The sequence below is a fragment of the Excalfactoria chinensis genome, chromosome 7, assembly GCF_039878825.1.
Source record: "Excalfactoria chinensis isolate bCotChi1 chromosome 7, bCotChi1.hap2, whole genome shotgun sequence".
Taxonomy (NCBI): domain Eukaryota; kingdom Metazoa; phylum Chordata; class Aves; order Galliformes; family Phasianidae; genus Excalfactoria; species Excalfactoria chinensis.
In genome coordinates, this window is record NC_092831.1 from 29688023 (window position 1) to 29705756 (window position 17734).

Genomic DNA, 17734 nt, shown 5'->3' on the forward strand with positions numbered 1-17734 from the left:
TAGAATGTGGAGCAAGCACATCTGGTCCTCTGCTAATATTAAATTAGAGTTTTATCTGGGGTGTTTGTCTTGTATATTGCTGTTTAACAGTTCGCTCTTCTAATAGCAAACATCAGTGAGTTGAGAATATTGAGAACTTTCAATATTCTTCAAGTGAGAGGAATCTGAGAAACTGTTTGATAAAATCTGTTGACATCATAGAAGTTATTTCTGACTATAGATTGCTGTAATTGAGATCAGAATAAGCTTTGCTTTAGAAACTTGGCCTTTCATCAGTTTTTTTGGGGAGGTTGTGTTTGGAAGAATGGCAGATTGCAATGAGAAAAGTCATGTGGGAGTAAAATAGCACTGATTTGCATTACGTCTATACAGAGCACTGGTTGTCAACAACTTAAAGCCTCTTAGAGTATCCAAAAGACAGTTAGTATGGTTCTGGTAAAACTTCCTGCTATCCCTGCCCTCAGTAATATAGAAATATAGACAAAGATGAGTGTAGTGGCACGCTCAGCTTAAGCCTTTACTTTTGAATTAGCTTGTTATGCAAAGAGCACATGAAATTGATGAAACAGTTAATAATAGTTGCAGAGAGTAGCCATTCCTAGTATAACCCAACGTAAATGTTTTTGTCTGTGTTATGAATTTGATGTTAAGGAATGCTTAAGAAATTAATGCACTTATTAAAATGCATGTGGTGTTAATAATGAAAGATCTAAAGGTTAACTGCTGCCTTATCTTTTTAACTTCTCCCTGTTTGTGCTTAGTGTAAGAGGAGCTTGGCTTTTAGAACAGTTATACCTTGTGGTGTTAGTTGCTTGTCAGCTGGCTCTGCCATAGGAGGGAACATGAAGTGATCAAAGCAGATGCTGACTTCACAAGCTTCCCTGCTTTGAGTTATTCTGCCTCAGTACTGCTTTCTAAAGTATCCTGATCTTGAAAATGTCTTAAATTTATCAACTTTGGTTTCAAGTTTCTGTTGCGGTACTTCCTTCACAATGAGTACTTGTATTCTTAATGCCACGCTGTGCTGCATTCCTGCTATGCTGTATTAATAGTTCTGTCTGCGTGTTTGTGTGAAATGTAGGGACACAAGTCTGTTGAAAAGATGATAGAGAAATGGCTGTCTCCTGCTTTTGTGAGGCTGATGAATTCTTGGTTAATTACTTCAGAAGTTCTAGAGAAGAGAGAGTGTCTGGTTGGTTGGGGATTGCACTAACAAGTAGGCCTTCATCCCATTAAGCTCTTCTTTTAAAGTCTCTGTTTTGCAAACACATATGCATTAGCTGAACTTAATTACCATGACGCTACAGGTAAGATCATAAGAATTGAGACTTAAATTAAACAAAATGTAGTGATGTACCCCATGTAAAAAATGTGCAGAGCAGATGGAAAAAAGATCTGTAGAATTATGATAATATTTTGCCTTAAAATAAGCTAGTGTGATTAATATATAAGCATTCAGAATTTTTGCTCTAGATTTTTCTTTTTATTAGTACATCTTAATAAAAAGAGAGCAAGAGAAAGCTTATGGAGCTTAAGTATGATATGTAAACAGGTATTAAGTTTGAACTTACCTGTATGTGGAATGGAGCTGCAGTTAACAGACATGCAAACATATCTATCAGGTACAGTGTAACCCATAGCATGCATGTTCACAGCATTTCTGGGTGGTAATGATACCTGTGTTAAAAATGTCCTTTCTATTTATAGATAAAACACAGCTTGCTGTTTGTTTTTCCTAAACTGAGCCGTCTGTTTCATGTAAGCTCAAATTCCATCCCATCCAGTTCAAGTTGCTGATCTCTATAAATATTTCAGTAGTGATGCTTAAACATCAGAAGGGATGCTCATCTTGAAGATGGTCCGTGTTCCATAAATATGGATAAAAATGCTTCTCTGTTTCCTTAGCCTTCATGTCTTTGGTTATTTCATTTGTAATATTTTTAGCAGATTTAATTCATATGTAAGAGGTGTTGTCTACCATAAGTGTGTGCTTTCAGCAGTTAATCTCCATACTTGGCTGTGTACATCATATATCCCCTCCCACGTACACACACCTTAATCAGGAAAGAGAGGTAGGACAGACAGTGCAGCTAACTGGCTTCTGGAAGCACACTCGGCAGAAGCCTGTCCTAAATGGGAGTTGGGGAGCACCAGTCTGCTTATGTTGTTGGCTCCCCTGAAACTGCAGGTTTCCAAACCCTCAGAAAAGGAGTAAGCTGAAGCACTCCCAGCCTCTGCCAACTCCTTGCAGTTAGCAGGGACCTTTACTTGCTGTTAGGCTGAGCCTTATACCTGTTTGCAACTGTTACCTCCTATGCTTATGCAGAAGTTACATAGTGTATGTAACGTACCAATTCCTCACACTCAACTTGTCACAAATGATACTGCAATTAATACTGTAATTATAATGATGTCTAAGATATATTAATGTTGTGCTAAGCTTGCGTACAGGTGTCTGGTATTGCCACAATTGCTCTCAGATTACCATGTGTCCCGATCTACTGTCTTTCTTGTCTTTATTTTTTCTTAGTGCTGTTATTATTAAAATCCACAGACATTCACTCATCTTCTCCTTTCTGTCTGTTACACGTAGTTTCTGTTTTGTCCAGGAATCATTCTTTTTTCTCAATATGCATTTTCTGTAGCTGTCACCAGGGAAGAGCGCATCCTTTATTAAAGCGTTGGGAGTTGCTGAACAAAAGACATCAAATCAATAACCACAGTTTTGGCTTTGTTATCAGTCAGCCATGGACTGCTAGGTAGAGAACTGCAATAGCAGAGATCATTGACAGTAGTTGTGCTTGGATTACAGTGTTTTGATTTATGTTCCAGGTGACACAGCACATTTCAGTCAGTAGCAGATTGGTAATGAGACTCGATCACTGGTAGAACTGCAGAGTTTTTTGCTGATATAAATCTTGAGAATGTTGTGTGTTAAAAACTTTCAAGGTGGTATCGAAAGCATCTTCAGTTTCACAAACTTAAGTTGCTCTCTAAACTGTAAAGACATAATAATTTTAGATACCTTCATGCATCATGTTATGCAGAGATTAGTGGATTTCAGAGATCAGTGTGAGTTCATGCATTTTTCCTAGTATTACATTGGCATTTTCCAGGTATATGGTGTGACTACACCAACTGGACCTCAGTATGGAATTCAAAGAGGTGATTTATGCTTAACTTATCACACAAACAAATGCTGTTTGGACAGGATTTCCACACCATCATAAAGTTGAGTAGAAGTGAGCAAGCCTATATTGGAGTATTTGAAGGGATTTCAGTATACAAGTAATGAAGCAGTGATGTGCCCTAGAAATATCATGTCAACAGCTATATGCTTAGTTTTTTTTATTAACAAAGTCTACTAATTTTGCATTTAAAAAAATGATTTCTAGTAGAAATTCTTTGAATCCGAGCCTTTCTTTCTTAACTTCTGCTTCCTTTAAATCTATGAAGCTCCTGTACTGAGAGGCTGTAAGAGCAGACTCAGGCCTTTTTATTTTCTTGTACCAGAGCGTATCAGTTTAAGTAACCTAGTCCAAACCATATTTTGATCAGTGAGAACTGTTTTAAATCCTTTGTTTTTGTATAATTATTTTCCAAAACAACACTTGCAATATTAAATTTGCTTAACCTGTAGTTAAGGATTTCTGTGATGTTGAGTTAAAATGGTTTTAAAAGCTTTTTGGAAACACTTACTGTTGTCTGATCAGTTGGATTTCTGTTATTCTCCTGAATATAAATAGGTATTTATGTGTTATGAAATATTGAGATGGTTATCCTTCCAAAGTAATATTTGGACATTATTGGAAAGTATGATTACTGAAGTTGGGCCTTTCAATGCATAACTCACAATTATACTTTCTCCAGTTTCTTGGCAGTACTGAAGTGGAGCAGCCCAAAGGCACAGAAGTTGTGAGAGATGCTGTGAGAAAGTTGAAGGTAAGGGACTGTGAAATACAAATAGAAGATAATCATAATTTATTTGGGTAGACAAGGCACTTCTTTGGCACTGCTAGATAAATTATGTTCTAAAAGCAGATGTATTGAATGAATGTAATGAATACTGGTATGTATTCACTTCTGTATTGTCTGTGTTACTGGAGGTACTAATATTTTATTACAAGATTACAGTATAAATAGCGTGTACCTTAACATGTAATGCGCTTGCTCTTTGCAAATTATGGAGCTTACTAAATCCTAGTCTAGGTAGCAGTAGTTGGCATTACCTGTCTTTCTTACACAATGGCACAATTGAATGCCGCTAATTATAGCTCATCAGACATGTTGCCAGAGAATTTCCTTGATCACATAATCATAGTTTATTTAATATCTATTTTTGCATTTATCTGAGCCAAGCACGCTTCCTATGAGCCACGGTGAGGTGACACTTGTGGTACTTGAGGTACACATGTAAGTTAAGCCTTTACTGCCAGCAACCAGCAGTGTGAATATCCTACCAAGACATAAATAACCTGTCGCGGGTCTCTGGACATTGGTTGTTCCTGACTGTTCTGCATCTGAAACTTGTTTATTTATTTCTGTGTAGAGTGGCTACTAGTCTCTTGGTGAAGGTTTGGACACAGGTGTGAGTACTGGTCACCCTCCAGCTGTGCTAAATGGCAGTCTGTTTGGAAATAGACTTGTTGTGAAAACAAAAGTGATTACAAACTGATAGATGTGCTTGTGACTGCCTTGTTCTCCAAGTCTTTGTTTTGTTGGAAAAGGTTTGTGCCCACTGGTATATACTGTTAAGAGGCTGAGAAAATCAGGTAGTTATCATTTATTTTTGACAATATAATCTTGGGCACTGAGGGACTCAACAGACAATGAGAATTTATCATAAAGACGTGACCCCAAGAACAGAAACTGGAAAATCATGTTCATGATGCGCTAATCTTTAGTTTTAGCCATAATGTATTAGCACTTCCTAGTTACTGACTTGTTGAGGATTAATAACTGATAACTCATCCTTCATTTTACTGATAGTGACAGGTTATGTGCTTTGAAGCACTTCAAATACTATGAACTATGCTGGGAAATGCTGATGTGATTTATGTGTCAGCTGACCTCACAGCAGACTTGAGCTATTTTGTGCTTAGCTTCTTAATGCTACTGGAACGTAGTTTTTCTTAGCTGTAAGAAGTGTTCTGCTTGGTGTTTTCATAGCGTTCTGAAGGTTGTTCAGTGTTCTTTTAATAAGAAGTCCTCTGAAATGGAAGGAAGATTTTGAGAAACAATATTGAAAAACTTGCTTTTGTGTGTAATGACTATCATAATAAAAGTAACAGAGGAAAGACAGCATGAACCAGACTTCATGTTGTTGAACTTCTAAGAAAGAGGGTTCCCTCGAACAAGCTTTTTCTTCATTACATGACTAATCAGTAACTATATTTTGCTCTTCCAGAATATTTCAGCTGCCATTAAATTCTGGGTTAGTCAGTGCTCAGTGTTTCATGTCAACAAACTGGACTGCAGTTTGTCAGAGGTTATAACCTACTTGTTTTGCTGCACAAGTGTATGCAGGCATGATCCTTTTTTAACTGCTGTGGCATGATTATATGGGTTGTTTTTAACCATAAGGCTGTTAATTGTTCATCAGTTAGTACTTAATGAAAATTGTTGGTTACTGAAATGGCTCCTCTTGAACATATTTGAACAACTGGAATGCATTGGAATATCAATATTTTAAACACTATTACAGCAAGCTATTTTTTCATCACATCATCCAACTATGGAGGAATATAAATTTGATATGCAGCTGTACTTCAAATCAGGAGGCCTCAACTCATAGAGAACTAAGAATTGTTCCTAAGAACTGTGTGCAGGACTAGCGTGCAACTCTGCCAACTTGCTTTTACCAGCAGGTGGAGCTGACGTCCTACAGTAAAATAAGAAATAACTTCGAGGAAGTGAGTTGCTGCTTCATTCTACTTGTTCTATTCTGAGTACTACTGTTCAGGCTTTCTAAATGCTTTTTTATTTCAGTTGATCAGTTGAGGTTTTGAATACATGGTTGTTTCAGGCACCTTTATTTCATTTTTCTGGGTTATCCAATGATTTGTTTCCTAGTCAGGATTGTCCCTTGTTTCCATATTTCTTGTCGCTGTACTTCAGGATAAAGAAGGAATTTGGACACTAATACTTCCGTTCCTGAGATGAAGGGAGTTGTTATCATAATTTATTACAAACGTTTTTTCTCTTCAATTTTATTAATAGAGTTACTTCTAGTGTGAATTAAGCATAGAGAAATGTTACCAGGTTAATGGTTCAATGTGCTTGTATTCAAATGTATGAATGTTATCAAGTTGACCCTCATAAAATAAAGGGTTGTATCTTTTAATTAATGAAGGAAATCATGTTGAATTGAGACTGTAGAACTGAATTTTAACCTTCTCAAAATGTGGTTGTGTTGCCAGAGATAAGATGAGCAAGATCAGTGTAACTAATGGTAAGGGCAGCTTTGAAAGTTGGTTGCTTTATGTCACACCCCACACCCCCCCCCCCCCCCCCCCCCAAATAAGTAAATAAAGCTAATTCCAGAGTAGTTAAATAAAAGCCAACTCATCCCCCTGAGCTATTCAAACTACAATTGGACCAAATTCGAGTGCCTTGCCTGAGAACAATAATTACATAAAGTAACAGCTTAAGAATTTGGGCCATCCTATCCCTTCCCAGGCTGTGCTCTTGTTAATTATAGTTTTGTATCATAGTCCATTTTTATGCCAACAGGAGTCTACAGATTTTTGCGCTCTTATATAATGTTGTTTCTGTGTGTGTGATATAAACATTTGCTTCAAATGCTGAAAGGACAAAATAATGCTTCTAAGTCTCGTGTGCCCATTTTGCATAAATGGAACAATCAGATGGAAGGAGAGAGGTGGGGGCAAAAAATCCAAACGGCTGCTACCTGGGTGAGAGTTAAGGTTTTTTAGGATTGAGTTTGTGAAGTGGCTGAACCAGGCTCTCTGGGGAGGTCAGCTGTGGCATTACCTTCTGCCTGTTTGGTATCTGTTGTTATACAGAACAGGGAGCAGGCAGGAAAAGCATCAAGAAAGTAAGCAGCAATACATACAGATGTTCTGGATTTATCAACGTGCACATTTCATTCATTGGACCTCAGCAGACATTTGATTAAAAATCTTGTTCATCTTGCCAGATGTCTTTGAAGAGTCCTCCTGTCTTTCATCATAAATTTTTTTTTTATTTGCCCCCTCTGCGTATCTGACAGAGTTTATGACGTGGCTTTAGCTGTCTCTTGCAAGTTTTCTCAGTTGTATCAACATCCTTCTGGATTTGGAGACCTTGGAACACAGAATTAGAGTTGCCATTTCACAAGCAGCTGATTCGGTGTCTTCTTTCTTAAGGATGCATTTAAAATATCCAAGGTTTGGATTCCTCACTTCACAAGGAGAGTCTAGTTTGCATAAAGCCAGACGTGACATCAAGCCACACTTAATTCTGTAGAGTTCTGTTAGGTTGTGTTGCTTTTATTTTTCTATAGGCTTTCTCTGTGATGGTTTTAAGTTTCACTGCAGATCACAAGTAACTTTTCTCCCCATTTTCTTTTTTATCCTTTTTCAGTCTGCAGATTTTATCAGTGTTCTTCCTAGTCATTTTTCAGTACTGTCTTACTGAAGAAGTAAACACTGCTGGAATACATTAGAAACATACCTTTGTAATGACAATTTCCTGTTTATAACTGCATCTGGAGACTAATGTAACTAAATTCACTAATGCTTTCTTGATATTGCTTAATTTCCTAAATATAATGGCATGCGAAGCTCAGCAAAATGCCTTGTCTGTTTTGACAAGCTGCATTTTAATTGTTGGTGTAAAATCCATATTGATCAGCATTAATTTCATCTTGATAGAGTTCTTCAGTTCTTGTGCCTGGTTTATACTTTTGGGAGCAGAGATGTCATAGGGTTATTCGATTTATCCTTACTTAGAATTGGCAGAGAATTACCTTCTGGAACTTTCGTAGTGTTATAAGATTTCTGGACTACTTGGAGCAAGCTTTGACCAGCTGCTCTAAAACTTATGGAAGTTACTCAGATCATTGTTTTCAGTGTACACTGTGTCTGAGTAAAATTAAATATTCTTTGTGCCTGTTCTTACTGCACTGAAATACTTGTGTGCATCTGGATGGTAAAGGGGTCGTTTATGAAAATCTAGATTTCATTCAGGTTTGAGGCTGTTCCAAATCAGTATGCGCTCCAGGATTACCTGCTGTGAATGAATGTAAACTTCATTTGAGAAATGAAAGCTCCAAGGAAAATATGCCAGCATGTCACAACATGCAGGAATGGTATCGCATCACAGGAAAGGCATCAGGCTGGCAATTCTGCTGTGAACAGGAATGAACCCTCCCCTAGACCCAGTCTTCTGGTCCCTGCATTCAATTATACAAGAGCACTGCATTCAATTATACAAGAGCACAGCTTTCAGAACAGTGTGCTCACATGGGTGACAAGCAGGCACACCAGTGCTGAGCCTCAGTGAATCATTTTCTGTATTTGACACTTGGAAATACAGTTCCTGATAGTCACAGATAAGAGAGTACAGGGGCAGGTGAAGGAGTGAAAAAGAAATGCTGAATCTTTGCTGATAATGCTACCTGATTTCACAAAACTTCTTTTGAGGTACAGTAGCAAATTTGGGGCACTGCTTATTTTATCAGCAGTGTACACTATGGAAAGGCAAAAGATCAGATCCAGCTGCTGAAGCGAGTGTAATGAAAGAATAAAAACTGTAATAAACAGGATATATGACCCAGTCATACAAAATGTCGTCTAGTGATCTGATAGCAGACAGATCATTAGAATATAATAGCGAACATATAAGACATCATTGATGTGGACAGCTGTACTGCATTGACAATGAAGCACAATGGTTTTCTTAAAACTTATGATAGTAACCTCCATGAGTACAGAATTGTACATGAATACAGAGTTACTGTGGTGTGGGGGGGAAAAGATTTCCTGCTAAACAGCCAAGCAGATAAGTCTGTCTATCTGAAGGTGATTTCCTAGGCAACTGAAGCTAAAGTGTAAGTTAGGTGTGTGAACTGCTGATAATATTTTCAAGACAATCAGTTGAACAACTTAAAATCTGATTCTCTGAGTATAGGAATATCCTACAGCACATGGTCAGAAAGGCTGTTTCATGCTCACATTTGACTTGGGTAGCGGTTGGTGCTGTTTATAAGATTTTTTGAAGAAGGAAGGGAACACCTTTGGTTTGCGGGAGTCAAGAGTTAATGTGAAATAAAAATAAATAAATAAAAAAAAAACATAACATAAAAGGAAACTCAGCACAGAAAAATTAATAATAATATGGTGTTATGCTTTTCTTTTTACAGTTTGCCAGACATATCAAGAAATCGGAAGGTCAGAAGACCCCTAAAGTTGAGTTACAAATCTCTATCTATGGTGTAAAAATTCTAGATCCAAAAACCAAGGTAGGATACGTATTTATCTATGGTGTTAAAGGAATAACTATGTGTTGTTGCAAAGGATGTTATTGTTTTATGCTTTAAAAATGCATTGGAAATCCTTTCACTGCTATGAGCATTTTCCACTTTGCTATTTCTTCTTACTACGAGTGGATAGCATCTTCCCCGGAAAGAATCTGATGCTCAGTAATACGGACCATTTATAATAATACGGACCATGCTATTGGATTTTTTTGTAATCCTTAAACACAAGAAATTCTGAGAAAGTCAAAAACAAAAACATGGTGACAATTACACATTGATACTGAATGCAGTATGTGCCCATGTTTGTTTGCACTGACTTGTTTCCTTTGCTCTTTCTTTTTTTCATTCATCTTTTTCTCCTCTTCCTGTGCTTTTGATTTTTTTATTATGGTGTCCTCTCTTCCCTGAAACGCTGATGTTTTTCAGGTGTTATTAATTTGTCTGTATACTGTAGGCTCTACATCTTGCACAGCGTGAGGATTCCTGTGTTTTCAGCATTTGTGGTCTTTCCTGTCATCCCATTGATGGGCTTTTGGTTTGTTTGTTTGCTCTGATGTTTTGCTGGAGGTTACATACTTAAGGAAACATCCTTCTCAAAGACTTCAAAGAAGCAGCTAAATGAGTAATTATTTAGCAATCAGCAATTCTTAACATATGAATGCTCTTAAGCATTTCATGCAAATGTTAAGTTTTTAGTTTGAATGTACTCTTTGTTGCTGCTTTTTAGTTCTGAATTCATTATGACTATTCAGAGAGTGACACTGACTTTTGGGAAAGACCATATCTGCTTGCAGCCTTTTTTATTTATTTATTTATTTTTGCTCCAAACTCTAGACAAGCCCAAATGGAAAGGAAATATTCATATCATCTTTATTGCAGTTTTTGAGTTTTCTTTGTGTCATAGGGCAGAAAGGGGTACCAAAACCCCATATGCTTTCAAAAGCTGTTTTAGAGCAAGAGAATTTAATGCTAAAATATGTTAGAGATTAAAAGAAATCTGTGGGACAGACAGTACAGGGGGGAATAGGAACATCTTAATCTAGTAACAGTGTTATTACAAACTGCGATGGTAATCAGCTCTGAGAAGCCTTTTTATCTCTCCCACTTCTTTTCATGAAGCTAGATGTAAAAGCAAATGTGAATCAAGGTTTCTGTCCTTTTGCCAACTTTATCCGTGCATTCTGATTGCATACTTGGCATACAGAAGGAGAACTATAGAGAAATGCTGTCTTTTAATGATAAAAAGTAATTACATTGATTAATGAAACCATAAGAGCCCATACAAACATGTGCTGTTACTGTTTGAGCTCTAATGGAAGGACAAAATGTGAAGGATTTGGGGACATGGGAAAATAGGATGCGCAGGAAAATAACTGTGAAGGCTGAGAAAGAGAAATCTTTCTCAACCTAATTGGGGTAGGGGGAAGAGAAAGGGAAAACACTGGCTGTAGGGTACATTTGTGGATAAACTGCTGAGTGCGGAGAAGGCATGCCCTTGTGTTTGAGGTTATAGCAGTCTGTGCACCCCAGTGGCAAAGAAACACTTGGTTCTGCAGATGATAGTTCACATCTAAACCACATATTTTCCTTTAAAGCAGATACTGCTTTCCCATGTTAGAAGCCAAATAAAATAAAAATACCAGGACTTGGAGAAGAAAAGCAGAAACAAGAACAACAAAAGAAAAGTGTTTATAATGATTATATTTCAGTTTTATTGAGATCTTTAAGCTAAGAGCATTGCCACTGCGACTTTAAAGTATCTGGGACACAAATTTAATAGACTTCAAAATAATAATTAAAATATGCAAACAGTTATGTTAAAAAGTCATTACTATTACGATGTGCTTCTGCTTTTTGGCTCTATAGATAACAAAGTCTGTTCTCTGTGTTTAAGGTAGAAATATAAGGACTCATTTCAGCACAGCTGTTTTAGCAATGCCTAGATGATGAAATCCAGAGATGGGGTACACCTGGACAAAGAGCAAATTCTTTTATGTAATCAGTCCCTAAATAAATTGCACTGGGGCACTAGGCAGCAGTAAAAACTAATTTTCTATTACAGAAATTATTGCCCAATTAATTTCTTCTAGATAAATACTGTCCGACTAAAAACTTCCTGATTACATTCAGTTTTAATGGGAACATTTCTTCAAGTAGATGTGTAGAACTTCAGTAATACTTGTAGGTTCATTTCTTCAGCTCTCTCCTGTATGGAGATTTTCAATACCCCATACAACTATAGCGTTTCCTTGAAAATCATCTTTGTTTATTTTCTAGGAAGTTCAACATAATTGCCAACTCCATAGGATATCATTTTGCGCTGATGATAAAACAGACAAGAGGATATTTACTTTCATATGCAAAGACTCAGAATCAAATAAGCATCTGTGCTATGTATTTGACAGTGAAAAATGTGTAAGTATAAAATATTCTTTTTACAAGACTGAATGCCTATTATGGAATTTGTTTTAAAATTAGGCAAGAATGGTTAGCAGAGGGAAACAGCCTGCCTGCTAATTGAGGTCAGTTTGGTATAACTTATAACACTAACGTAGCGCCTTGTAGCTTAGATGCCTTAAATTGTTGAGAGTCATTTTTTCCTTTAAGGTGGTTTTCTGGGAGAATTCTGCTTGCTACCCAGCTCAACATCCTAGTCCAAGCATCTGAAATACTCAGAGCAGAGCATCCCACCAAGCTTGAAATGTTTGCACAGCTGTTTTGAAGAGATTAGTGCAACCCTGTAGCTCAGTTATCCTTGCAGGCACTTCTGCCTATGTATCAGCCTCAGCCTCTACTCAAATGTTTTAATTATTTTTTTCATTACAGCAGCGTTCCCCCTACCCTCCGCCCTGCCACGTACCAAGTTTGTAATGCTGTGATGCAGTACCAGAGAATTTATTTCACCAACTGCTGACATTCTCTCGTGTCAGCGATAGAACAGTGCAATAGCAGGAAAAAAAAATTATAATTTAGGACAGGAATTGAAGAAAATGGTGTTTAATCCAGGCAGGGTCATGTGTTTTTCTTGGCAGAAAGCAATTACCAAATTAAAACATCAGAATCAGCACAAACAAATGGATGCTTGTTCAGTTGTTATTTAAAAATCAAGATATTTTCTAATTTATTCTGAAGTAGGTGAGAAAGTAGGAAGGAAACTTTTTGTGTTGAAAAAAAAATTACATCTCCATTGTCATAGAATTTGCTTGTAATTCTGTATTGCTGTGCCATGTACATGTATAGCATTGTTACACATATGTGTATGTACACTCCTCTTTACATTTCTATCCTGTCAGTTTCATTCATATTTATGTCATTTCAGTTGGCCCTGGACGTTCTGCATGCCTGTGCCATTTTTTGTCCAAGCCTATGTTGTACTGTTTTTCCTCTGTCCTGATATTCCACTTAATGTTATTTTCTGCTTTCACTTTTCTGTTCATTGGCAAAGGGATGCCATCTTGTTTGGTACATTTTCTTTCAACTGACCCTTCTCCTTTAGAGGAAATAGCAATAACAGTAACAGTTACTCTTTAAAGCAGTTCCAGTTCAGCGTTTTGTCTGTTGAGTCTAATTTGATTACAGTGTCTCTGGTAGTGATTTTATTGTTACTATTTCCCACTGAAGATATAGGTAGAAGCTCTAACTCCCTATAACTGTTGTAGGAAAATCTTCGGACGCTTCTGCTGAGTGACTTAGCTGTTGTGCGGATGGATAAAGGGCTGGGAAATGTTCAAGTTGCATTCACAGTTGTCTTTGTTTTGCGAAGGAGTTTTTGCCATGCCTCTTTGCAGTGTTGATTTCATGAGAGATGAAGCAAACCATTTGTACATAATATACAGTGTGTGTTATTTTTGATCATCTGAAATGGAAGTAATGATATAAAAATTTTTAATACTCTACTTTCAATTTATGTTTCATACAAAGGCTGAAGAGATAACTTTAACAATTGGCCAAGCATTTGACTTAGCTTACAGGAAATTCCTGGAATCTGGAGGAAAAGATGTTGAGACAAGAAAACAGATCGCAGGTTTACAGAAAAGAGTAAGTTGTGGTTTATGTTTTTTAAAGACACAATAAGAACATCCCATTGTACTTGTTACCTTTTTCTATGACAGCATTATTTTCAGCCTTCTCAGGCTGCTATGAATATTAGCAGATACTTAAAAAGAAAACTGAATGAAGACTTGGTAACTATGAAACACTTTGATTTCCTGTTTTTAAAGGTGACTAAGAGAAGTGAAGGACTGAAATAGGTATGATGTAGGTGTTAAAATTTTTTTCAGTTACTTGTTGTAGTCAGATAATTATTGCTGCTAAGTTACCTGAACTCCATTGTTTTTAATTCTAAACAGACAACTAATAGATATTATTGAAATGAATTAATATTCCAATAGTTGTTGCATTAATCACTTGCTTTTATAGATTCAAGAATTAGAAACTGAAAACACAGAACTGAAGAATAAAGTTCAAGATTTGGAAAACCAGTTAAGAATAACACAAGTACATGCTCCTCCAGTAAGTACATGAACTTCACTCTTATTTCCAGTGTTACTTCAAATTTATAATCGTATCTATTTTAATAGTCATCTGTGCTGTTTCCAGTGATGGGTTGACATCAAATGATCATGTAACAAATCTGATGAAAAGCAGTAATGAAGTATTAGCACGATTGTGGCAGAGGTGGAAATGCCAGTCTCAATAAGCTGCAATTTTTTGTGTGTCTTGTTATATGTATTTGTTGCTGCGTGAAACCAATATATGTTTCTATGCAGGCTTCTGAGTATGCTAGGTAGGGATTAGAAACTCTGTTCTGCACAGGTTTGAAAGACTTACTTTGGATTTTTAAAAGAGTGTTCTGTCACGAGCTTTTTGTTACTTGTACTTGCTTTATTCTTTATGATCTAAAAGATTTTCATTGTTAAAAGTCCTAAGGAGTCCTTAGGGTCTTGGGGAGCTATCAAGGATGAGCAGGTAGAAGGGATCATATGACGGTTATTTATCTATACACTGTTAGATTATTGTAGAAATAAACAGAACTGCTTAATGTAATTATATGAGAGTCTTAGAAAAGAAGTCAGGCTGCTTTTAAGCTGTGTCCTTTGGGCCACCTTGTTCCTGCTCCAGACACACACCATTTCACTTCCATAAGTCAGGGCAAAGTAAAAATGTGTTGATAGCAGTGATGACAGTTCATCTGTTGTGTCTGTATGCTCCCTTGATGTTGATGAGATGTTTGTTTCCAAATGTAAATTTTATTCCATTTTACAAAAGTCTATTTAGTGGGGAAAGCATCACAGATTATTAATACTGTGTAACTCTCACAGTGAAAATTGTTAATACTGGATGTCTTCTCACTTATGAAGAATCCAATAAACTTTTCTTAAATGCTAGATTTAAAAATGAATGTGCTAAATTATTGTTCTTCCTTAACTAGAATGCCAGCTAGTTGCCTTTAGTTAGGAATATAAATAATTTAATTCAATTAAAGTATCTTTCATTACTTCTGTTAAAGATACACTCAAGTATTTTATGACAGACATAGATCTCTTTCATTTATATTAGGAAACTTGCTGATTGCATTTGCTGAAAAAGAAAAGTATTAATAATGATTATAACAACATTTTGGATTGAGGACTTGAGTTTCTCTTTTAGGACAGTGGCATCTCATTCCTTATTAAAGATCTAAAATGAAACAGTCATTCATAAAGTCTAGATAGCGCTTTTTGTTAAATACTGCTGGTTCAATTAGATGGATATTGCTGAAAGTTAGGCTTAAACAAATATATATTTTAATTATTCAAGTTTACTAATATTGTAATAATCACTAATTGACAAATATGTTTGTTATCACAGTTAGAATTACACAACAATCTAACAACCTATTTATGTAAAGTAGGTGTTGATTTTTGCCACCAAATAGACTGAGATGAATGGTTTGGATAAACGCTGGAAGAGGTTGCCCAGGAAGTCTGAGGTGTCTGTGCTATTGTAATTACTCAAAGCTTTGCTGAATTAAGCGACTGCAGTTCAAGGGATCCTATTTGAGCAGGAGTTTGTGTTAGGTGATGTACCAACCTAAGGGAGTTTTTTGATGAGTTGTGTAGATGGCAATTACATAAAAAACAAAAAATGCAAAAACAAAAACAAAACAAAACCCAAAACAACTGAAAGAAGAAACAACAAACCTTTTTAGGGCAATGTCTGTCTTAAATCACATATAGGAGCGTAGTCCCAGGCACCAAACAGTACTTGCTTTTGTTCCTGACCAAGAGGCATGGTTCAAATTGGTTTGCTTCAGACTCTTTTATATCCATATTGTTTCAAAGCTGTTAATTGTGCTAGCAGAAAAGTATGCATAAATACAAAAGGTTGAAAATAAATAAAGGAATGGAAGGATGAGGTTCTGAAGTGACTACTGAGTGCAGGGAAGAGCTATCGTGGATATTTTCAAGACCAATTGTGATAAAAGGATTCTAAGAGGGTGCCTGGAGGAACAGTGAATGTGGTTTGGTGATAAACATGACATCTTTTACTATTTGGGCAGCAAGTTTGTTTGGAAGCAGTCTACAAACTTTTCATAAGATGATTCATTGTCTGCTATTTTTGCGATGAATTTTATATAGTTGGAATTCAAATCAACTGTCGTTTAAGGAGATCATCTGTAAAACCCCATGCCTATTAGAACAGAGTAGCAGCTTTATTCTTTCAACTTAATTCCAGTGAGGAAGAAGATGAATTTGTTTTGTAAAATGGTGTTGGAAGTGAATGAGTGGAATTTAGTCTGAAATTAAACTTACAATTAAAAGTATCATGTTGTTAAAAATGCCTGCAGTAGTGCTGCAGAATTTATCCAAAGCTAGAGAAAAAACATATGAGCTCTGTCTCATGATTGCTTTGTCCAAGTAAAATTTTAAAATCTGCTGACAGTATTTTGTTAAATATGGAAAGCAAATAACTATTATACATAAAGAGGTAGGGTATTTGTCAGAGGAATCATACCTCGAGTGAGTCCTGTTCTAAGCATTTTGTTTTGAACAGGTGGCTAAGTGTGCCTGTCTGTAGACACTATTCATGCTGCATATTATCTGCTCTTTTTCATTATGTAATACGTTTCTTAAACAGTCAAGTCCTTTTTCTCACTACTCTCATACCCCTACATGGAATTATTAAGGGATGTTAGTGCCAAACCACAACTGTTAAAAGCATATTTAAATGAAATAACTGTTTTATTTATTTTTTGTTCATTTGGTACAGCACTAAGTCTTTACATGCAAGTCCATTTTGCAGTTGCAGTTCTCGTACTGAATACCTAGCATGATAATACCACATGTTCTATGAACTGGCTACTACTGTAAAGAGATGTTTGATTTCAGTAGCTAAATAGAGACTGCTGTAAAACTGCTTCAATTTAGACTTGAATAATGTCTTGGAATTTTTGTGCTGAGCTTTCCTGGACTACTTTTGGTTGTTTGCACACTACTTGAACTTTTTCTAAACATTTCCTAAATGTGCTGAAACAGTTTTCCTATCTTATAGGCTGTTGTCTGTGCTCTTCTTTTTGTGATTAATGAATTGTCATGGAAGCACTTGGTAACCAGCAAGTGATTCAGTGCTATAGAAGTCAACGCTACCAGCTTGGTTAACAAGCGTATATTTGTAGAAGTGGCAAGGGGTTGTGATGACAGTTTCCAGAACATAACAAATATAAACATTTAAATGTTGTGCATGGCATTCTCACATTTAGTTCCCCATCCTTATGGAGGGGAGCTGTAAGCTGTGCAGCCTAAGCAGACATTTCAAACTGACAGTTGGTGTCCCATATTTGGACTTTTAAGTACTTACTGTGCTTGTAGTGTGAAACAGTGAGGTTAAGCACCAAGCGATGACATTGCTGTGGTTTGTTAAAATGTTGTTCTAGAACAGAATGTCTTGACCACTTGGCAGTCACTTGAAAACCATGGGAGTGTTAGTGTGCAGCCCAGTGTAGCATTTCTCTAGTCCCGCTTCTTCCTCCTGAAGTTGGATCAGTTTTGATTTCTGTAATCCTTTTACACACATTAGTTCTCCTGTTAATTGTGAATGAATCACAGAATCACCAAGGGTGGAAATGATCTCCTGGATGATCCAATCTGATCACCTACCCATCACCAGTGTTTTCCACTGAATCTTGTCCCTTGATGCTAGAAAATGCAGTTGATGGAAAATACCATTAGAAACGTCAAGTCCTACTCCTAATGTATTATTTAATTGCCATCC

General features: G+C 36.5%; 1 protein-coding gene across 12 annotated transcripts in view; it reads left to right on the plus strand.

Annotated features, from left to right (window-relative positions):
• Positions 1–17734, plus strand: part of GULP1 (GULP PTB domain containing engulfment adaptor 1) — a 139203-nt gene that overhangs the window by 99026 nt on the left and 22443 nt on the right. For all 12 annotated transcript variants that reach the window (XM_072342170.1, XM_072342163.1, XM_072342172.1 and 9 more), the window contains 5 exons: positions 3871–3942; positions 9365–9463; positions 11759–11896; positions 13403–13519; positions 13901–13993. In XM_072342170.1, the coding sequence (XP_072198271.1) occupies positions 3871–3942; positions 9365–9463; positions 11759–11896; positions 13403–13519; positions 13901–13993 (519 nt within the window). The remainder of the gene's footprint in view (positions 1–3870; positions 3943–9364; positions 9464–11758; positions 11897–13402; positions 13520–13900; positions 13994–17734) is intronic.